General features: G+C 46.9%; 2 protein-coding genes and 1 long non-coding RNA gene across 3 annotated transcripts in view; 2 read left to right on the forward strand and 1 right to left on the reverse strand.

The window, feature by feature from the left end:
- The window catches only part of LOC105542929, a 13623-nt gene extending 8868 nt beyond the window's left edge, over positions 1-4755 (forward strand). Inside the window, 3 exon segments of the mRNA XM_011984641.1 lie at positions 2225-3102; positions 3469-3605; positions 4731-4755. Of these exon segments, the coding sequence (XP_011840031.1) occupies positions 2225-3102; positions 3469-3605; positions 4731-4755 (1040 nt within the window).
- Positions 4756-5311: 556 nt separating this feature from the next.
- Positions 5312-10839, forward strand: LOC105542913. The gene is made up of 2 exons (XR_001006552.1): positions 5312-5418; positions 10407-10839. It is a non-coding gene; the product is annotated as an uncharacterized LOC105542913 (long non-coding RNA).
- Positions 10840-11462: 623 nt separating this feature from the next.
- Positions 11463-23200, reverse strand: part of USP18 (ubiquitin specific peptidase 18) — a 28404-nt gene continuing 16666 nt past the window's right edge. Inside the window, exons 4-10 of the mRNA XM_011984642.1 lie at positions 22035-22114; positions 21598-21744; positions 19301-19396; positions 18312-18479; positions 15941-16072; positions 15376-15425; positions 11463-12098 (exon numbers count right to left, since the gene is read on the reverse strand). Of these exons, the coding sequence (XP_011840032.1) occupies positions 12053-12098; positions 15376-15425; positions 15941-16072; positions 18312-18479; positions 19301-19396; positions 21598-21744; positions 22035-22114 (719 nt within the window). The 3' untranslated portion in view covers positions 11463-12052. The remainder of the gene's footprint in view (positions 12099-15375; positions 15426-15940; positions 16073-18311; positions 18480-19300; positions 19397-21597; positions 21745-22034; positions 22115-23200) is intronic.

Consider the following 23200-nt stretch of genomic DNA (forward strand, 5'->3'; position numbering starts at 1 on the left):
CAAGAAAGGTGTGGCATCCTTGCAGGTTTCAGTGTGAAGAGCCACCCTGATCCTGGGATTGCGATAGGAATAAGCACAGTGGAAGTGTTTTTTAAAAATCTGAATTCCCCAGGGAAATATTATGGCCAATTTTTGAGGAAGCAGCTGTGCTCCCTTTTGGGTAGTGCTGACTTGGGTGCTTGAGGATTCGTGGTGTCTCATGTGAGGCTGCATCATGTGGTGTGAGTGTGTGCGTTTCTGTACAGATGAGGCTGTGTGTTTCCTCAGGAAAGATTTCCCATTTATACAACCCAATTGCAGGTGTCCACTTCTAAAAATAAAATCCACCCCCCGCCCACTGTCTCTGTCCAGTGACTCCTGCACCCTCACCAGAGCCATCCCTGGGTCTGTCTTATTATCCCCACTGCTCAGGTGGAGATCCTGAAGGGCCAAGGAGGTGGCCCCAGCTCCCGAGTTCCTGAATGAAAAATTGAAAACATGAACCCAGGAGTGTGGGCCTGTGCTGACGCTGACATGCACTTAGTCATGGGGTGTTCGCCACCACACAGGGAGTCCAGCATTCATGTATAAGCCCTAAAGCACCGAGCCCAAAAGGCCCCAGACACAGCCTATCATCATAAAGTGACCTCCATGGTCACACAACCCAGGGCAGTTCTAGGCACATCTCCCCATGGGCCAGCGTAGTCATCAGTGTGTCAAAAGCACAAAGATCCCCGGGGGTTTGGGTCAGCTCACAGAGCCTGTTTTTGTTGTTGTTGCAGTTGTTGTTGTTGTTTTTAACTTTTAAGTTCAGGGTTACATGTGCAGGATGTGCAGGTTTGCTACATATGTAAATGTGTCGTGAGACACATTTACATATGTAAATGTCATGAGAGTCTGTTGTACAGATTATTTCATCACCCATATATTAAGACTAATATCAGTTATTTTTCCTGATCCTCCCCTTCCTCCCACCTCCCACCCTCCAGGAGGCCCCAAGCTCACAAATTCTGAGAGGAGTGGGGGACCACGCAGGCCAGTGCGGCCCACTTCAGTTGTGAAGTTAATTTGCTCAGCAACTTAACAAAGCCTATAAGGATGGGTGATGTATTTTAGTAGATTTAGTAATACTATCTTCCCAAGCCCTAAAATGCTCAAATCCTGCCAGCTGAAAATGGTGAGGAGGGACAGATGGGAACTCTGTGCAGCACTTGGTTATTAGCCTGGCTTCCGTCCCCTTGTGGCAACTCTCTTGTGCATGTGGGTTAAAGACCCTCAGCCTCAAGCCAAGCCGCCTCCATGAGGAGCCATCTCACTATTGACTGGCCAGTGCGGTGTATGGCCACCAGCCCAACTGAAACAAAATGTGGCTTTAAAACAAGTGTAAATCTCATACAACAGGCAAATGCAGAAGCAGCATGTCTTGCAAGTTGTAAAGAAGACGGTCACAATGTCGCTGGACTTCAACCTGGGTAGAAGAAATGAGGGAACTCTGTCACTGAATCACAGCAGAGTTCAAAGCCACTTGTAGACTATTTTGTGTTACAGAAGGTGGCCTTTAGCTACTAAGCAAAGGCCTCTGTTTCTCATTTCTTTCCTGTTCATCTTCTTGGTCATCCTTCTTCCACGAGAGAAAAGAGCCCGAGCAAAAGGCAGTTTCAATATTAATCTGACTGAAGTTTTGTGCAGTTTATTATCATCCAGGTAATCAGGTGCAACCCGGTCTGCCTAACAGCCCCCGTATCCCTGCTGTGTGTTTTCATTTAATAAATATTTTGTTCTACTTACTATGTGCTAGATTTTCTGGAGACCACAAAGTAAATGAGATAGAATCTTTATGTTGACAGCTACGTTGGATTTAACATAACTGACAAAAATTAAAATTTCTGATTTCTTGTAAAAATATTTAGTATGTGTGAATGCATACTGAATGTAAAGTGGTTAACAAAAAATCACACTTGCACTCATGGAAGGCTTTTCATGAATTTGTCAGTTTCTTTTTTTCAATATTTCCCCACTTCTCTGGATAATGCATATCTGAACTTGGAAACTGATTCCCACTGCAGAAAGTGTTCTGAGCCACATCCCTTAGCTTCACTGGTGCAGATCCACCCGGGAGGGTGGCCCAGCATCAGCTTGGCCCATGCTGTGATCAGCCACCTCCATGCACCACACCAAGCAAGCTCCCTGGGTGATTCACAATCTCCACCACCAGGGCACTGACCTTTATTCTGTGTTCTCCTAGCTCCCCAAGAGGACACTGTACACGACATCACTAATGAGGATGCTGTACATGACATCGCTAATGAGGACACTGTACAAGACATCGTTAATGAGGACACTGTATACGACATCGCTAATGAGGACACTGTATACGACATCGCTAATAAGGACGTTGTATATGACATCGCTAATGAGGACGCTGTATATGATGTCACTAATGAGGACACTGTATACTACATCGCTAAAGAGGATGCTGTACAAGACATCGCTAATGAGGACACTGTATACGATGTCGTTAATGCGGATGCTGTATATGACATCGCTAAAGAGGACACTGTACAAGACATCTCTAATGAGGAAGCTGTATACAACATCACTAATGAGGACGCTGTACAAGACATCGCTAATGAGGACACTCTATATGACATTGCTAATGAGGACATTGTATATGACATTGCTAATGAGGATGCTGTACAAGACATCACTAATGAGGACACTGTATATGACATCGCTAATGAGGACGCTGTATACAACATCATGCTAATGAGGACACTGTATACAACATTGCTAATGAGGATGCTGTATACGACATCGCTAATGAGGATGCTGTACAAGACATCGCTAATGAGGATGCTGTATATGACATCGCTAATGAGGATGCTGTATATGGCATCGCTAATGAGGACACTGTATATGACATTGCTAATGAGGACGCTGTACAAGACATCACTAATGAGGACACTGTACGACATCACTAATGAGGACATTGTATACAACATCGCTAATGAGGATGCTGTATATGACATCACTAATGACACTGTACACGACATCGCTAATGAGGACGCTGTATATGACATCGCTAATGAGGACACTGTATATGACATTGCTAATGAGGACGTTGTATATGACATCACTAATGAGGACACTGTATAAGACATCACTAATGAGAATGCTGTATGCAATATCGCTATATCGCTAATGAGGACACTGTATATGACATCACTAATATGGACACTGTATATGACATCGCTAATGAGGATGTTGTACAAGACATCACTAAAGAGGACACTGTATACGACATCGCTAATGAGGACGCTGTACGTGACATCGCTAATGAGGAAGCTGTATATGAGGTCGCTAATGAGGACGCTGTATATGACATCGCCAATGAGGACACTGTATACGAGGTCACTAATGAGGATGCTGTATATGACATCGCTAATGAGGACACTGTATAGAACATTGCTAATGAGGACGCTGTACAAGACATCCCTAATGAGGACGCTGTATACGACGTTGCTAATGAGGACGCTGTACACGACATCACTAATGAGAATGCTGTATACGACATCGCTAATGAGGACACTGTACAAGACATCTGTAAAAAAGAAGATGCTGCCAAGGTAAGACACTTTTGTCTTGAACCGAAATGATACTTTCCTGGCTTCTTTCTAATCAGATGTAGACACGAACATCTGCCAATGTGCATTATCATTGTCACCTGCAATTTAATCAAATGTAGACATGAACATCTGCCAATGTGGATTATTTATGACATCCACAATGCCCTTGGTGTGATGCTATTGATTGGGAGCCTCTCATCAACCCATGCCGGGCACACTGGGGCGTGGTAGATGGCAGCATCCACGATCCACTGCAATGCAGAGGTGTTTCCCTCCACAGCAGTTTCCCCCCGTGGATTAAGGTTGTGAAACTGCCAATCTAGATACACTTCAAAGATAAATTCTGTGGGAAAAGGTCTTGTCTTTTTCATAGGTGTCCTCAGTGCTAGTTTTGGGGGACTCCGACCTCTGACTCAGTCACTATACCCCTTCTTATTTTCTCCAGTTGTTGAGAGAATATCAGATCTGTGTGACGTGCATGGCATCATTTCACCCTCCTAATGTTTCCTTTTCTATAACTGCAGGAGCCATTGACAGTGGAGAATGGTACGTACCCTGAAATAACTCATTTCCTGACGGAAAAATGCTGTCTCTAGGGTACAGAAACCTGATTCTGGGCTCCTTTTGGGGAGGAGGATTTGGGGTCTGGTGAGAGCAAATGATTTTGCAAGTATAAAAAAATGTTCAGCCGGGCGCGGTGGCTCAAGCCTGTAATCCCAGCACTTTGGGAGGCCGAGACGGGCGGATCACGAGGTCAGGAGATCGAGACCATCCTGGCTGACACGGTGAAACCCCGTCTCTACTAAAAAATACAAAAACTTAGCCGGGCGAGGTGGCGGGCGCCTGTAGTCCCAGCTACTCAGGAGGCTGAGGCAGGAGAATGGCATAAACCCAGGAGGTGGAGCTTGCAGTGAGCTGAGATCCGGCCACTGCACTCCAGCCTGGGCGACAGAGCGAGACTCTGTCTCAAAAAAAAAAAAAAAAAAATGTTCAGAGAGGCTGGAGGGATGTCTGTGAGCCCAGAGGAAACACCAGGGGATCCTGTGGGAAGCACGGGGGCTTCAGCTGGGGTAGGAGGAGTGGGCCTGTCTCTAATGACTTATCCTGATGTTTGTGTTTCTAAAGATTTGATTATGGAGAGCATATCTGATGATGAGGATTTTGCAGGTAGGTAACTACTTTCCATGTAAGATTCAATGGGCGAGAGTTCCCAGGGGCCTTCAGGGTATCCATACTGTTTGGGAGGTTGAGGGAGGGGGCATGAAATCAAAAAGAAAAAGGAAATATGTGTCAAATTGGATTTTGTCTTTTCCAAGTTTCTTGCCACAATGTAAGAACTGTCTCTGGGCTGTGAGGGTGTTGTGTGATTTAACGGTGATCTTTCCCAAAACAGCTGGCCTTTTCTCTTCCAACCCTACCAAACATCAACCCAAAGGGAAACTTCCTTCCTAACCTTTTATGATATTAGAGGTTGGACTAGTCAGTACCCCTTGGGATTGTGCAGAAGAGGTTTGGGGTTGCATCCAGCGGCACCTGTGGCGAACAGAATCTGAGGACACAACTCCCTCACAGGCACTTACTTGAACCTGGAGACAAAGTTCTCCTGGTGTGTGCCCAGGGGTGCAGGAGAAATTGATGGTCGTCCTCTGAACTTTTAGGACTTTAAAAAGCAGTCATGTTTCCATCCTCGCTGTTGACTCCTGGTTTAAAAGGATCTCCCAGGGTGAGTGAGGAGGCGGGATCGGACCCTGGCAGTCTGATGGCAACACCTGTGTTCCTCTGCGCTGGGCCATGGACGACATTACACACCTTGGTGAGAATCAGGAATTGAGGCTAACCACATCTGGAATTGAGATGGGCCTTGAGTCATATAATTAGGTTGGAAAAGGTGCATTTTACTACTCTATTGAAAGAAACCATTTATTCCTCACTCCAGCAGGATAAAAGGTTTTCAGTATCCCCTTAACTGCTCATTGACTCTTATTGTAGATCAGGAGGTGGCAAGCAGCCCCTGCCCTCCCCCCGTTGCAGGCCCAAGGTAACCAGCAATTGACTGCATATAATGGAAGAGTGGTGCATTTGGAGGTGTCTGTATTAATGGGACCCACATGATATGGGTCAGAGCTAGGGTGAGAAAAAACCTGGGAGCACAATGAAATATTTGAATATCAAACAAAACATTATTGAAATCTCCATTGCACTTTAGTAGTTGAAGTCATTCCTGTGGTCATCACTGCCTTTCCCAAGCATAACAAGCTACTTAATATCACACGGACCCATGCCATGAGGAATGACGATCAGTTTGTAAAATGCCAATAAAGCCATTGCCTGTATAAGCCATGATATTTCATCCGTATATTTCAATGTCCATGTGTAAATATAGTTCAAATGTCAGAAATTTATTATTATCTAGTAGACTATGCATGGTATATCAATGAGCGATAACCCTCATACTCTTTCTATTAATAATTATTTGTATGATGAAAAATGCAGACTCCCATTCTTGGATTTTTCTCAGTTTGCACACATTAGCATGACCACCCATGTCCACCTGACATGTACCAGCAGGAGGCCAGGAACAGAGGCTTTTCTTATTAACCAAGATTTCTAAATGTATTACATATTCAAGGTTACAAATAACTCTAAATATCATAAAAGGTTAGCAAGGAAGTTTCCCTTCCACTCCGAACTTCCAAACACCAACTCGACATTTTCATTTGCATGTCATCCCTACAATCTATGTGCAAATAGAAACATGCACCTGGCATGCATGTTTGTAAATGTTTGTAAATGTAAATCCATTGTATTGTTTCAGAGCTGTAAAGTACTGCACCCTATGACTCTTCCCAAAATTACTTAAGCACCCCCCTCTGGGTATCCATTTGTTCTGTTTCCAGTCTTGCTCTTATAACCAATGCTGTAGAGAACAGCACTGTGTTGAGTAAAAGTGGTGAATGTGGCATCTTTGTCTTGTTCCAGTCCTCAGGGGGGATGGTTTCAACTTTTCCCCATTCAGGATAATGTTGGCTGTGGGTCTGTCATAGATGGCTTTTATTACCTTAAGCTATGTCCCTTCTATGCTGATTTTGCTGAGGGTTTTAATCATAAAGAAATTCTGAATTTTGTCAAATACCTTTTCTGCATCTATTCAGATTATCATGTAATTTTTGTTTTTAATTTTATTTATGTGAAGTATCACATTTATTGACTTGCATATGTTAAACCATCCCTGTATCCCTGGTATGAAACCCACTTGATCATGGTGGATTGTCTTTTTGATATGCTATTGGATTCAGTTAGCTTGGATGTAGCATTTCTTATTATTCCAGTCTGTGGAGTGTATTGGTTTAAGTAATGAAAACATATTATATCTTCACTGCTTCACACTTTCTGTTTCTTTAATAGCCTTCCCAACAGGGCAGCATAAAAGTAGGGGCTCCGCTAGTCTCCCCTTAATCTGGAATCCCCCCTTCTCCACGACTTGCTCATTGGACAGGATAGACTGAGCACCCAGGCCTCAAAGTAAGGACACGCTCCTAGAGGTGCACTGCCTGGGAAGGCCAACCTTGGAGGAGCACTGCCGTCTGTACAGTTACAGAGGTGTTGGGAGGGACTGACCACCAATTCATAACGCTGTGCTTTGTTGGTGATGTAAAGGATTGTTTCACAGATTGTTGGGGAGTGACAATCCCAAGTCCTTGCCTGGCCCTTGTTCTGGCTCTGCACAAAAGCAATAAGAGAGGGATGCTGGTAAGGGCTGACCTGTTTCTGTGCTGGGGAGGAAGGTGCTGGTCTGAAATCCAGGAGACTGAGGATGACCTGCTGCTGTGCTGGGGAGGAAGGTGCTGGGCTGAAATTCAGGAGACTGAGGATGACCTGTTGCTGTGCTGGGGAGGAAGGTGCTGGGCTGAAATTCAGGAGGCTGAGGATGCAGCAGTCCAATAGGAGGTACATGACCTGCAGCATACAGTTTCTTAATTGATGATAAGTGGAAATGAGAAATCATTGACCATTTTTTCTGTCATTGGATATCTACTCTCTACTGTTCATGCTGTTCTTATCTTTTGGGGAAGATGGAGGATCAATCAGTGGGTGCTGCACTGAGTGGAAGGAAGGACAGCTGCAACAAAAATTAAGGGAGGATGAGGGATGAGAGGCCCTTCATCCAGGTGCTCGCAGAGCCCTCCTGAGGAGGAAAGCCCCGTGGCTGCCTGGGGAAGGAGCAGTGAGGGCTGCGTGACTCCCACAGTGAAGTGTGTGGTATGTCTGAGGACACCTGGGCTGGTCTGTGAGGAGCCAGTGGCAGAGTGAGAAGCAGCAAGGCCAGGAGGGTGGCTGGAGGCCAGGCTCTGGGTCATTCTCCATGTGATAGAAACAGCCAGACCCCAGTGGGCTGGGAGGTGCAGGACGCAGTGACTGATGACAGAACAATGCGGAGAGAGGCGCCATGTGTCAAATCTTTACTTTGTTCTGGGCATTGTGCTAAAACTTCCCACGGTTCATCCCATTTAGGGGCTGAAAGTTGTAGAGGTTTAGGAAGCTCACCCGTGATACTGGAGCCCCCATCTCCTGCCCCTTCTCACCCAGCCACCACCTGTTTCAGGGGAACACACAGAAGTAGTAACCTCTTATGGAGAGGCAAGTAAATTCTGATGTTCTTGTTATTCACAGAAAAAAACACTGGCTCATATGGTTGGGGAGGTGAAATACCAGAAGTATTTCATCTGGTTATTTCTATCTTTGTGAATCCTATAGTATTGAAATGCATAGGTTAGCATTTTCGGCCAATTTACTCAGCATTCTGGGTTAAAGACTTTTATTTTTAATTAGTTATTTGTTTGTTTGTTTGTTTGTTTGTTTATTTTGAGATGGAGTTTCGCTCTTGTCGCCCAGGCTGGAGTACAATGGCACGATCTCGGCTCACTGCAACCTCTGCCTCCCGGGTTCAAACAATTCTCCTGCCTCAGCCTCCCAAGTAGCTGGGATTACAGGCATATGCCACCATGCCCAGCTAATGTTTTCTATTTTTAGTAGAGACGGAGTTTCTCCATGTTGGTCAGGCTGGTCTCGAACTCCTGACCTCAGGTGATCCGCCCACCTCGGCCTCCCAAAGTGCTGGGATTACAGGTGTGAGCCACCATGCTCACCCTAAAGTCTTTTAAAATTCACTTGTGTAAGCTGACTTAGTTTTCTTTAGCCTTGCAGAAAAATACAAAAATGGCAATCTCTTTTATCACACAAATAATGTCTTTTTAATAGTGATTTTTTAAACTGAGGTATGATGTACTTTTCATTCACTAATTATTAATTGCTTACGTTTGAAGTGTTTTTTGAATTAATATTTAATTGCACACATGAAGATTGCTAGTCATAGGCATTTTACTAACCAACAGTCATTAAGCATAGCATGGATTCATGTGATGTCAAGGAGCGATTTTATTTGGTGAAAGGGAAAAGATAGCACGAGAACGATTGAAAGAGCTGGACCAGTGGAGACACCAACAGTGATCTGTCTAAGATCTAAATCATTCTGTTGTCTTCCCGGCCTCCTTACCATCCTGACCATTGTCATCAGCATTGTTGGGTCCTTTTAGCACAGATTTCTCAAAATGGGCAACTCCGTAACACTTGGAAGCTTACGAGTTCATAGAATTTGAAAGAGGGCAATTTAGGAGTACCCATCTATTTTAAAATTCCAGTAAAATTTCATTTCATGTCTAGAGTCTTGTATGTAAAATATTTCCACAATTAGGAGAAATATGTGCATGGGGATTTTCTACGTAGCAGTGTTTTGATAGAATAGAAAGTTGGGACAAACCAAATTTCCATCACAAAGGAAATAGTAATACACTGAATAATAATACAGTGAATATCATGCAGGCTTTAAACATCAAAAAAGAGCTCAACTTCCGACTTCTGATGATCACGTTGAAGTAGGTCACAGCTGGTTTACATTTGATTTTCGTGTGGGAAATCTGAGTGTCTGCCTTAGTGATTTTGTATGTGGTTAAATTTAGCTAATGTAAAGCTATTCGAAGTATGGAAAAACGGAACTTTAAAACACTATCTTCTCAACAACCAAGTGGACCCGTTTCGCCTAAAACCCGCACATTTGGCCCAGCACGGTGGCTCACGCCTGTCATCCCAGCACTTTGGGAGGCTGAGGCGGGTGGATCACGAGGTCAGGAGATTCAGACCATACTGGCTAACACGGTGAAACCCCGTCTCTACTAAAAAATACAACAAAAATTAGCTGGGCGTGGTGGCAGGTGCCTGTGGTCCCAGCTACTCAGGAGGCTGAGGCAGGAGAATGGCGTGAAGGCGGGAGGCGGAGCTTGCAGTGAACCTAGATGGTGCCACTGCGCTCCACCCTGGGTGAGAGAGCGAGGCTCCATCTCAAAAAACAAACAAACAAAAAACCCCACGCATTCACCTGCCTGCCCATCATTCTGTCTGTCCACACGGGCATCACTTGTTAATGGAGCCGAGTGCCCACTGTCGAGCTGACAAGCCCACAGCCTACCTGTTCCTCGTCACACATTAATTCTTCAACAAATCCCTTTTGATAGATTGTGATTAAGCTTAGCTGCTAGTTCCAATTGCTTCCCCAAACGTACTTCTCACTGTTCTCCCATCACACCCTTCAGCCCATCCATGCGGGGTTCCTTTGCTTTTCCCACCTTACACCAAACTCCCTATTTTCACTCCCACTTTTACCTCCTCTCCAAGACAAAAGAAACACAACTAGCATTTTAAAACTTAGTTGTAATCTTTCTTCCTTCATGAAAATTTCTCCAACAGCCACTCCCATGGCCCTGTGTGTTCCAGATATTTTTAAATATTGGCTGTAAGGTTGAGCGCGTCAGGATATGCCGTTTTGGCTGTGTGCAGATGGAGGCAGTGGCTGGAGTGAATGAAGGACAATTGCTGGCAACCGGCAGAAGCTGAGAAACAGGGAACAGGCGCTCCTCCAGAGCCTCCAGGAGCCAGGCCTTTGGACACCTCGAACATGGGCTTCTGGGAGACCACATGTGTCTGCTGTAAGCAACCCAGACTCTGGCAGTTTTTAGAGCCACCCCAGGATGCTCATCCACACCTGTCTGACAAGGGCAAGCTCCAAGGAAGGGATTCTTTGGGTATCTACATTGTTTGAAGATTTTACAATAATCATTTATTCTTGCATGCCTAATCATCGTTAGCCAATACAGGTAAAATAATAAAGAAATGACCCACATTTTATGTTAGGAGTTTGATCTGCCATTTGTCAAGTATGGAATCTTGAACAAGGGGTTAAACATCTGAGTGTCTCTATCACTTGATCTGTAAAGTGGGGGTGCCCACATCCACCGGGCTCCCCTCCCAGGCTGGTGCTGGACTCTCCCTGGGTCCCTGTTCTCTCACCAGCCACATCCATTCTCCCTCCAGAATGGCGCTAGTGACTGTGTGTGGCTTTCCATTCCCACCACATTTGTCTCTAACTCCGGCAGCAGATCAGCGTAAGCTGAGTGCTCCTCTCCTCCTCGCCCCTTCAGGGGTTCCTCAGCACCCACCGGATCAGGTGCAAACTTCCGAGCCTCGCTGGATCCCCTCCACATTCTGAGCTCCACCTGCCTTCCCATCCCTATCCTTCCCCACCCGCCTCCCTGGCAGAGAAAAGCTGAGTGTGTGATGCTGTCTGAATGCTGAGCACGGCCTTTTGCAGCCGGTCCACTGCGTACGCTGTCCCTGTGGGGGACCTCCACCCTAACCCTTTCAGCCTGGAGCCTTCTCCCAGGGCCCCACGACAGAAGTGACTTCCCTTGCCTTTGAATTCCTATAGCACAAGCCCTACTGCCCCCCATTAAAACTGCAAAGTCCTTTTGTGGAAAATAACTTTATTCATGATTGTGTTTATCACACTATTTTATGGAGAATAGGTGATCAATAAATATTTGCTGAATAAATGAGTAACAGTTACTAAACACTTGATTTATATAGAATTAACGTCGGTTCTCAAAGTGAAAAATTACAAACAGCACTGATACTCAGCCAGTACACACGAGTCTGGTCATAGCAGTTATAAAATACTGAAATACCCCCTGCCACTGACCTTTGGCCCCCAGATGCCTCCCACTGCCACTGCTCTCCCCCCTGGGAGCACCTGGACTCCCCATAACCTGCTAACTAAAGGGCTAACGTCTTGCACAGCAGGAAGCACCCAGGACTGCGCAGCCACATGGCCGAGTCCACTAGTGAAAGCATCCATTCTGACTGATCAGGACCTGAGGACCCTCATTGTTAAATATTTTGATAATATCCCTGATTATAAATAAGGCTCAGTTATATAGTCTGAAAACGATGCTTCTCCTCATTACAAAATCTCTTAGAAGACTCAGAAGACTCCATAGATCCAGGAACGGAGTGGAAAATGATAGCGTGTCAGTCTCTGAAGGTTTTGGGCATATCCGTTAGCATTCCATCTTCATGTAAACCAGAAGATACGCAGTTTCCTGCCTAGAGAGAAGAGAAGACACATCAGCACAGCGGCATGAAATCTTCGTCAGAAAACAACACTTCATTCATCTATGACAGAACAAGCGTCAGCAAACTTCCAGGCGGCTGGATCAAGCCTTGTCTATCCATCACCTCGGAGAGGAACAAAATAGGCAACCTGGGAAGATGCACACTACATTTCTTTTCTTTTTTTTTTTTTTTGAGACGGAGTCTCGCTCTGTCGCCCAGGCTGGAGTGCAGTGGCCGGATCTCAGCTCACTGCAAGCTCCGCCTCCCGGGTTCACGCCATTCTCCTGCCTCAGCCTCCCGAGTAGCTGGGACTACAGGCGCCTGCCACCTCGCCCGGCTAGTTTTTTGTATTTTTTAGTAGAGACGGGGTTTCACCGTGTTAGCCAGGATGGTCTCGATCTCCTGACCTCGTGATCCTCCCATCTCGGCCTCCCAAAGTGCTGGGATTACAGGCATGAGCCACTGCGCCCGGCCCACACTACATTTCTATTAGTTAATATCTAAAGAGGAGGTTAACAAGCTACAGGCCAAATCCAACCCCTCAGGGTTTTTAAAATCTACTTTCAACTTTTATTTTAGATTCAGCGGGCACACGTGCAGGTTTGTCACGTGAATACGAGCATGCTCCCAATAGTTAGTTTTTGACCCCTCCCCTTCCTCCTTCCCCATCCAGCAGTTCCCAGTTGTTGCCATCTTTAAGTCAATGAATACCCAATGTTTAGCTCCCATTTATAAGAGAGAATATGCATTACGTTTTGTTTGTTTTTGTTTGTTTGTTTGTTTTTTCTTTTTGAAATGGAGTCTTGCCCTGTCGCCCAGGCTGGAGTGCAGTGGCGCAATCTTGGCTCAATGCAACCTCCGCCTCCCAGGTTCAAATGATTCTCCCTCCTCAGCCTCCCGAGTAGCTGGGACTACAGGAGCCCACTACCATGCCCGGCTAACTTTTTGTATTTTTAGTAGAGACAGGGTTTCACCGTGTTAGCCAGGATGGTCTCAATCTCCTGACCTCATGATCTGCCTGCCTCAGTCTCCCAAAGCGCTGGGATTACAGGTGTGAGCCACCGTGCCCAGCCTTTTGTTTACTTTTTGACGAGACCAGTTCTTGCTCTGTCACCAGGTTGGAGTGCAGTGGCACAATAGTAGCTCACTGCAGCCTCGTGTTCCTGGGTTCAACGGATCCTTCTGTCTGTTTTGGCTTCCTGAGTAGCTAGGACTAGGGGTGTGTACCACCATGCCTAGCTATAATAACTTTTAATTTTTGTAGAGATGGAGTCTTGCTTTATTGCCCAGGCTAGTCTTGAACTCCTGGCTTAAAGTGATCCTCCCGCCTTGGCCTCCCAAAGTGCTGGGATTAAAGGTGTGAGCTCACACCCAGTCTCCAAGCCTCTTTTTGCAAATAAATTTAACTAGACCCCAGCCATGCTCCTCTGCCCACACACTGTCTATGGTTGCTTTTGCTCTACAGGGCAGAGCTAAGTGGTTGCAACAGACACTGTACAGACCACAAAGTCTGAAATACTTTCTCTCCAACCCTTTACGGAGAAAGTCAGCCAACCTCTGATCTCAATAATAGGGAAATCAATGACAACCACAAAGTGACAAAGATCGGATGTCTAAGACGGATGCTCAGAATAAACAAGAGAGAAAAATGAAAAGTAGAAGGAGGATTTCAAACGTGAGCTTCACCTAATCCGTTACTTTTCAAATGACCAGGCCTATCTGTGCAGCTGGAAATCATCTCCAATAGCATCTCTGATACACAATCTCAAAGCTCAGCCAAGAAACTTACAAAGTCTCTCTGCTTTAACTTCATCCACCTTTTTTCTCTCCAGCTTCTCCTCAGTAGTTAATGATTATAAAAATATTTATTGACCAGGCACGGTGGCTCACGCATGTAATTCCAGCACTTTGGGAAGCCAAGGCGGGTGGAATCACGAGGTCAGGAGATCGAGACCATCCTGGCTAACATGGTGAAACCCCATCTCCACTAAAAATACAAAAAATTAGCCATGCGTGGTGGCGGGTGCCTGTAGTCCCAGCTACTCGGGAGTTTGAGGCAGGAAAATGGTGGGAACCCACGAGACGGAGCTTGCAGTGAGCCGAGATCCCGCTACTACACTCCAGCATGGGCGACAGAGCGAGACTCTGTCTCAAAAAAACAAACAAACAAAAACAAAAAAAAGAAACAACAGTGTGATGGCCAGGCATGGTGCTCATGCTTGTAATCCAAGCACTTTGGGAGGCTGAAATGGACGTTGTAATCCAAGCACTTTGGGAGGCTGAAATGGACGGATGGCTTCAGCCCAGTAGTTTGAGACAAGCCTGGCAACATAGTGAGACCTCACCTCTACAAACATTTTTTTAAAATGTGCCAGGCATGGTGGTGCATGCCTGTAGTCCCAGCTATTCAGGAGGTTGAGGTGGCAGGATCGCCTGTGCCCAGGAGGTCAAGGCTGCAGTGAGCTGTGATCACACCACAGTGCTCCTGCCTGGGCAACAAAGCAAGACTCCATCTCTGAAAATAAAATTTTAAAAAATGATCTTTGCTGTAAAAGAGGTATGCTTAAATGCAAGAAAAGCATATAAGAAGGCCAGGTGTGGTGGCTCATGCCTGTAATCCCAGCACTTTGGGAGGCAGAGGCGCGCGGATCATGAGGTCAAAAGATTGAGACCATCGTGGCCAACATGCTGAAACACCATCTCTACTGAAAATACAAAAAAAATTAGCTGGGCCTGTTGGCAAGCACCTGTAGTCCCAGCTACTCAGGAGGCTGAGGAAGGACAATCGCTTGAACCTGGGAGGTGGAGGTTGCAGTGAGCCAAGATTGCGCCACCGCACTCCAGCCTGGCAAGAAAGCAAAACTTTGTCAAAAAACCAAAAACAAAACAAAACAAAAAAAACATGCAAGAAGCCTCCACGAATCTGGGTGAATCAGTAAAGGCTTTACAGGGTAGGAAAAGACCATGAGTATGAAACATGAGCAGGGAGTTGGCCTAGATGGTAAACGAGGAGAGGACAGTACAGCCAGGAAGTGCGCGTGCACAGCAGAGGGGAGATGGAGGGCACGGCTGTTTGAGCTACCTGCACTTCGATATTCCTGGAGTGTGACGTGTGAGGCAAGCATGGGGTGGTGGGGTGAGTGTTGGAGATGAGGCGGACAGTGAGCCACCAGCATGTTAGTAACAGGGGAATCCACAGGCGTTTCACGCAGCTCCAAGGACCCTATGTGAGCTCATCAGGCTCCTGTTACCCAAATCCGTTTCTTACCAGTGGTAGTTGGGATTTCCGTAGGTACACTGGATGTCTTCCCAGGATACCTGGAAGCCAGAAACAAATGGGGTCAAGCAGCCAGCTGACACTTACAGGCACCCACAGAGGACAGGGTGCTACAATGTACCCCTCATCCTCCAGACAAGCCCACCTCTAGCAGCTCCCAAGAGCCTGGAGGATCAGCAGCAGGATGCCATGTGCAATGAAGTCTTTTCAGCGCCCTCGTCCCTGCGTTTAAACTTGGTCATGCTTCTCCCAGAGGCCTAACTTACATATTTCTAACTCTCCTTGCTCTCTGGACGTTCCCCACGAAGCAGGAAGCCGCAGAGCATGAGCCTAGAGCATCAAACACTTAGAAATGGAGGGAAGTGAACCCTTACGGAGGTGCAAACCACATGGGGACTTCAGGCCAAAAAAGGCTTGAACCCTCATCAAAGGCCCCACACCGAGACAGTGGGACCACCGTGTGTCTTGATCTCAGACACCCACACAGTCCCGGGCCCAGCATGTGCTAGAGGTGGCCAATCCAGGGCAGGAGGCAATTGTGGATGATGTTTCTCACCAAGCAAATATTGGAGTCATTGAAGCAGAACCATTTTCCATCCACAGCATTCCGGATATAGACACAGTAATGACCGGAGTCTGCCACTCCCACGTGTGCAATCACAGCGAAAAGCTCATACTGCCCTCCAGGCTGGAAAGAGACAGGCACGAGACAGTTCACCCACCGCCACAAACATGACTGCCTCACACATTTATACCTGCCCACCCTAGGCCCGACTCTGGGACTTCAGAGTATTAGAAAACAGTCCTGACCCACGGCCGGTGGGCACCCTCCAGGAGGGGCTTTTCTGAGTGTGGATCCTGAACTGCGAAGGCTCAGCAGCTTGGCAGAGCACAGCACACAGGAGATGGAAGGCGGGAGGTCACGAGAGAGGCCCCCAAAGCCAAGGCAAGATTAGAACTTTCCCCTGGGAGGGCTGGGGGTCATCAGAACACAGTTCTGTTTCTCCACAAGCCCAGGAATGGTCCTAACCTGAGCCACCGTACCCAGCTAAAAGTCTTTTGTAGGTAGAGGGGAGACGGACGGCAAGGGTGGCACACGCAAAGCTGGGTCACCCACAGTGGAGGCTGGAATTATCCCTATTTTCATCTGCAGACTTTGTGCAGGACTTTACAAAATGCAGGGTAATATCTGTGTCTAAATATTAGTTTACAAGAAATAAAAGGGTTAGAGGAACATGCTAAATGATACCAACCAGCCAGTGCTGGCATATTAAAAAATCTTCAACCGAATCAACTGCAAGGAAAAGAAAAGGAGCAGAAATCTAAAAGGAACTTAAGAAAAGAAAGAAACTTAACCAAATGTAAGTGTAGGCATCGTCTGCATCTAGATTCCAACAAACCACATAGATTATACAACAGGCAGGAAGTCTGAACGTTGACCAGATATTTGATGCTGTGAAGGAATTACGAGATGGAGATGGTTATCTTTTGAGTGCTTATTCTTTAGGGACACCTAACAAAGTGTTTACAAATGAAACAGTATGAAGTCTGGGATTTGCTTCAGAAAAAATCCAGTACAGGGTTGGGTGAAACAAGAGGGTGGGTTATAGGACAAGCAAGACCTGCCATGAGTTTGGTAACTGTTACAACGAGGATTCACTGTCTAATTCTTCCTTCACTACACACCCTGATATCTATTTGTAATGTTCCATAACAAAGTCTTTTTTGTTGCTATTGCAAGAAGATGGAGTCTTGCTTTAGTGTCCAGCAGGGCTTGACTTCTGGACTCCAGCAATCCTCTTGGCCTCCCAAAGAGCTGGGATTACAGGCATGACCCACTGCACCCAGCCAAAAAAGTCTTTTTTAAGTGAAAAACAATTTCAAATATACTTCATCGGGCAGAATCTGCAGGTAGAAATAAAAAGAACTAGAAGGAAAGAAAAAGAGAATCCCATGAAACGTACACGGCCTAAGTAGGTAAAGAAATCATGTTATAATAGGAGCTATTATAACATATTATCAGGCCTTAATTTTCTAAATGCCATGGTTCTATAGCATAAATAGCCAAACAGACCAATAAAACAGAAGAGACACTCCAAAAATAGACCCGTACATGTGAGAATACAAAATTTGCTATGTAGCATTTCAAATCTATAGAAAAAAGATATTTGTGTCTTTTTTTTTTTTTTAAGTTTTTCTTGTTTTGTTTTGTTTTTAGAGACAGGGTCTTGTGCTGTCACCCAGGCTGGAGTACAGTGATAGATCACAGTTCACTGCAGCCTCAAACTCCTGGGCTCAAGTGATCCTCCTGCTTCAGCCTCCCAAGTAGCTGGAACTAAAGGTTTGTGCTACCACACCCAGCTAATTTTTTTTTTTTTTTTTTAAGAGATGGGGTCTCATTATGTTGCCCAGGCTAGTCTCGAACTCCTGGGCTCAAGCAATCCTCCTGCCTCAGCCTTTCGAGGTGTGGGATCACAGGCATGAGCCACATTGCCTGGCCTTGTGTCTCTTTTTTTCTCAGAATCTCTCAGTAAGTTATTATCTCAGGACAAGTGAATTAAACTTTACTCTGATTAAATGTGGTCCAGTCAACTGGCTACTTTATGATTATCCTCAAAGTGGGCACAGGCCATTTGAGGAAGAAAGTTTGGTTGGTACTAAGAACCCACAATGACATGTTTGCCTATGCATTTCAACGTATTCCACATTATTTCCAAAGGAGCCTACTGAATTCTGGATTCCGTCCCTCAGTGCTGTGAGGCACATGAACACAAATCCAATATTTAGAAAAAAGAAAGTCTTTCGAGGTTGGGGACAGTCTTTAAGGAATAGGTGGCTCCTAGCAGACTGGGGGTGAAGGAAGGGAAAACGGAAAGGATGAGGCGTCTGGAGGAGGCAGGACGGCCAGGAGGTCGGGAGGATCCCACCTGCTCCTCAGCATCACAGGGCTCTCGCTCCATTGGAAGGACCTGGCTGAAATCCAAGCTCTCGGGGAAGTGCAGGGTGTGGCAGATCTTTCTCGTCTGTGAATTCCTGATGGAGAATCGCATGAGGTGGATTGTCAGGGTCTGGGGCAAATGGGTCAGCTTCAAGACCTGAAAAAGCAAAATCACTCTTTTGAGATGAAGTCCACTTGGAATGGGAGAGTCAGACAAATGTCAGGGCTAGTGACGCGTTCTTCCCAAAAAGAGGGAAGCAGGGTGACATCACGGAGTTTAAGGCTCCTGTTCACTGAATCTGCTGAGCTCCTCTGAGAATAATGCAAAACCTGGCTATTCTACCACTGTGTGGCCCCCCACAAGAGGCACAAGGGCACAGGGCTCTGCACAGGCGCCAGGACCAGGGGAGCCACGGCACCTGCTCCAGGGAGCTGGTTTCGCCCCCAGGGAAATGCCCTTACAGCTGCTCTCAGGACCCCTCCTCTGGTCCCTCTCAGTGATGCGACCATGAGAAGCCACATCCATGGCTCTAGACATCAGAACCCCAGCGTCCCAGATACTAGCCAGACCCAGATTCCCTTTCTCACCCACCATGGGGTGTCCTCGGGCCTCTGATGAAATCAGAGAAATCAGGAAATCCACGGGGGGCAACCCCAGACTAGTGAAGGACAGATGACCCCTGAACAGCACGGGTTTCAACCGTGTGGGTCCACTTATACACAAATTGTTGTAAATAAATACAGTCTGCCCTCCCCGATAGGCACGAGTTCCACATCTGCAACCAAACGCTCATCAAAAATACAGTATCCCAGATGCACAACTGCATAGATGAGGGACTGACTTTTCCTATGCATGGGTTCCACAGGGCCGACTGGGTGTGACTTGAGGGTGTGTGGATTTTGGTACACACAAGGGTCCTGGAACCAATCCCCCATGTGCACCGAGGGACAGCTGAGTCTGATCTAGGGTATGAGTACCTGTTTCCCACGGGTCTTCTTCCCACAGTTCTTACAGAAGCACTTGCTTTTGCTTGATAACTCCCTGGGCTGGAAGAAGCAGTGCAGGGCGTCCTCCTGTCCCACCCAAGAGAACAGGGAAAAAGCAGTGTTGGTATTTCCCACCTAGAGTACTCTATTCTGTTCTCACACTGCTGTGAGACAACAGCTAAGACTGGGTAATTTATAAGAAAAGAAGTTTAATTGGCTCATGGTTCCACAGGCTGACCAGAAGCATGGCAGCACCTGCTTCTGGGGAGGCCACGGAAGCTCCTAGTCATGGCGGAAGGCCAAGCAGGAGCAGGCGTCTTACATGGGAGAAGTAGGTAGAGAGCGAGTGGGGAGCTGGAGTGCAGTGGTGAGATCTCAACTCACTGCAACCTCCACCTCCTGGGTTCAAGCGATTCTCCTGCCTCAGCCTCCCAAGTAGCTGGGACTACAGGCTGCACCACCATGCCCAGCTAATTTTTGTATTTTTAGTAGAGACAGGGTTTTATCATGTTGGCCAGGCTGGTCTCAAACTCCTGACCTCAGGTGATCCACCCACCTCAGCCTCCCAAAGTGCTGGGATTACAGGCATGAGTCACCACACCCAACCTGGCTCCACACCTTTTTTTTTTTTTTTTTTTTGAGACGGAGTCTGGCTCTGTCGCCCAGGCTGGAGCGCAGTGGCCGGATCTCAGCTCACTGCAAGCTCCGCCTCCCAGGTTCATGCCATTCTCCTGCCTCAGCCTCCCAAGTAGCCCGCCACCTCACCTGGCTAGTTTTTTGTATTTTTTAGTAGAGACGGGGTTTCACTGTGTTAGCCAGGATGGTCTCGATCTCCTGACCTCGTGATCTACCCATCTTGGCCTCCCAAAGTGCTGGGATTACAGGCTTGAGCCACCACGCCCGGCCATGGCGCCACACTTTTAAACAACCAGATCTCATGAGAACTCACTCACTGTCACAAAGACAGTACCATGGGGGATAGTGCCAAACCATTCAGGAGAAAACATCCCCCATGGTCCAATCTCCTTCCACCAGACTTTACCTCCAACACTGGGGATTACAACTGAACAGGAGATTTTTGGGCAGGGACACAGACCCAAACTGTATCAGGTACAGCCTCCCCACACTTTGCAGCTGAGGGTTTCAGCTTTTCTTCTGGTTCTCCTCATATCCCCTTAATGCCTGGCCTGGTGTGGTCCATTTGGCAGGATCTCAAAGGGCACCTGCTGACTGGAGGAACAAAACAGGATGGGGCTCCTACTAAGGGAGCAGTATGAGGGAGGTGGAGGTAGGAGGGAAAAGCATTTTTGCCAAAACAAAGGAGAAACTGGCCAGAGCCATGAAAATGAAATAAGCGACTTTTCAGAAGCCAGAGATAGATCAAAGAGGCAAGGGGGAGTTGGTCACACTGTGTTGTGTGGTTCGATGGTTTCCCCAAAACCCATGTTGAAACTGAATCCCCAATGTGGCTGTATGGAAAGGTGGGGCCTTTGAGAGATAATTGGGGAGGGCAAGGTGGCTCATGCCTGTAATCCCAGGGAGGCTGAAGCAGGTGGATCGCTTGAAGTCAGGAGTTTCAGACCAGGCTGGCCAACATGGTGAAACCCCAACTCTACTAAGGATACAGAAATTAGCTGGGCATGGTGGCGGGCCCCTGTAATCCCAGCTACTTGGGAGGCTGAGGCAAGGATCCTTTGCGCTCAGGAGTTGGAGACCAACCTGGCCAACATGGTGAAACCCCAACTCTACTAAGGATACAGAAATTAGCTGGGCATGGTGGCGGGCCCCTGTAATCCCAGCTACTTGGGAGGCTGAGGCAGGAGAATCGCTTGAACACCAGAGGCGGAGGTTGCAGTGAGCTGAGATTGTGCCACTGCACTTCAGCCTGGGTGACAGAGGAAGACTCTGTCTCCAAAAAAAAAGCGGGGGTTATTGCGTCATGAGGGGCACAGACCTCATGAATGAATTAATCCACTCATGGATTAAAGGGTTAATGGGTTATCCTGGGAGTGGGACTGGTGGCTTCATATGAATAGGAAGAGAGACTCCAGCTGGCGGCACATTGGCACGCTCAGCCCCCTCGCCATGTGATGCCTTGCACTGCCTCGCCTCAGGACTCTGAGACTCCCCACCAGCAGGCAGGCCCTCACTAGGTGCAGCCCCTCAACCAAGACTTCCCAGCCTCCAGAACTGTAAGAAATAAATTACCTAGTCTCAGATATTGAGTTATCACAACAGAAATGGACTAACACATACGGGGGCAGCAAATACCAAGAGAATCCCCTTACCAGTGTCTTCAGGGGCTTTGAGTTCACATCAAAAAGAGACAGTGGAAGGGTAAGCATGCTGCTGTTTCTGCTACTCTCCATGGCACAGTCGAGGCAAATCAAGGAGTCCTTCACCCGGATCATATACAGGGCCTGCAGCCTCTCCACCTGCAAGAGGGAGAGCAGAGAGGTGAGATGGGAACACCACCATAAGCCAGGTCAGGCCAATTGCCAGAAGGTGGAGCCAAGAGACAGAAGCTCTAGAAATGGTAGCCACTAATGCTCTTTGTCCTACTCACAAAGGTGCAAAATATTACCAGTAACAATATTATGAAACTGTGATAAGTGTTTTATGTGGATTAACTCTCTTATTCCTCTACACACTACAGGAACAACAGCTGAATGAGTTAAATGAGCAGCATCTTAAGCTTCCGAGTGCTCTGGTTCTAGGTTCTTACCAAGTGCACATCAGTGATCTGGTCCTTGATCAGGTTCCAGAGTTTGAGGTAGAGTTGGGCGGCATCATGCTGGACAAACACTAGCCACAGAGAAAAGGAACAGCCAATTAGTGAGGCCTTCAGAGTCACCTCTCATGCCCTAGTATCTAGACATACATGAATACTCACCATTTTGTCTCTTCCTAGCCCTCCACCCCACTGCAAGGCTAAGTTGGCACTATATAAGAGGTGATCAATAAACGAACAGTAAGTTTGGTATTAATTTTTGAGAACGTCTCTTGAAACTTAAGCTCCAGTGCCAGGTGTAGTGACTCGTGCCTATAATCTTAACACTTCAGGAGGCCAAGGTGGGAGGATCGCTTGAACTCAGGAGTTTGAGACCAGCCTGGGCAACAAAGCAAGACTCTGTCTCTATAAAAAATTTTAAAAATTAGTTGAGCATAGTGGTGCACACCTGTAGTCAGAGCTACTTGGGAGGCTGAAGCAGGAGGATCACTTGAGCCCAGGATGTTGAGGCTACAGTGAGATGTGATGTCACCACTGCACTCAGCCTGGGGAATGAGATGTCCACAGGGACTTTGAAAAGCACTGATACATTCCTGAGGATCTAGAAGGCCAGGCACATGCCCAAGAAAGACCCAAAAGGGCTCCAATCCCTCCCCTCTGGCTGACCACAAGGCCACGTGCAAGAAAGCAATGAAGGCAAATACAGAATCATAAACTGCCCAGTAACAATAAAACAGCAACAACAACAAACCCTGGTGTGGGCATCTCTGATGTCCAGTGTTGCCACCTTACATCATCTAAAATGTTCATTTTCCAACAAAAGAGACAAGACACACAATGAAACGGAAAAGTATGGCCACATACAGGAAGACAGCAATCAGTAGAACCTTTCACTGAGAAGCCCTAGATGTTGGCTTTACTAAACAAAGACTTTAGCTGTTATAATATGTTCAAAAAATTAAAGAAAACCATGTCAAAAGAAGTAAAAGAGCCGGGCCCGGTGGCTCACGCCTGTAATCCCAGCACTTTGGGAGGCCGAGGCGGGCAGATCACAAGGTCAGGAGATCGAGACCATGGTGAAACCCCGTCTCTACTAACAATACAAAAAATTAGCCGGGCCTGGTGGCGGGCGCCTGTAGTCCCAGCTACTCAGGAGGCTG

Source organism: Mandrillus leucophaeus, unplaced genomic scaffold, assembly GCF_000951045.1.
Source record: "Mandrillus leucophaeus isolate KB7577 unplaced genomic scaffold, Mleu.le_1.0 Scaffold270, whole genome shotgun sequence".
Lineage (NCBI taxonomy): Eukaryota > Metazoa > Chordata > Mammalia > Primates > Cercopithecidae > Mandrillus > Mandrillus leucophaeus.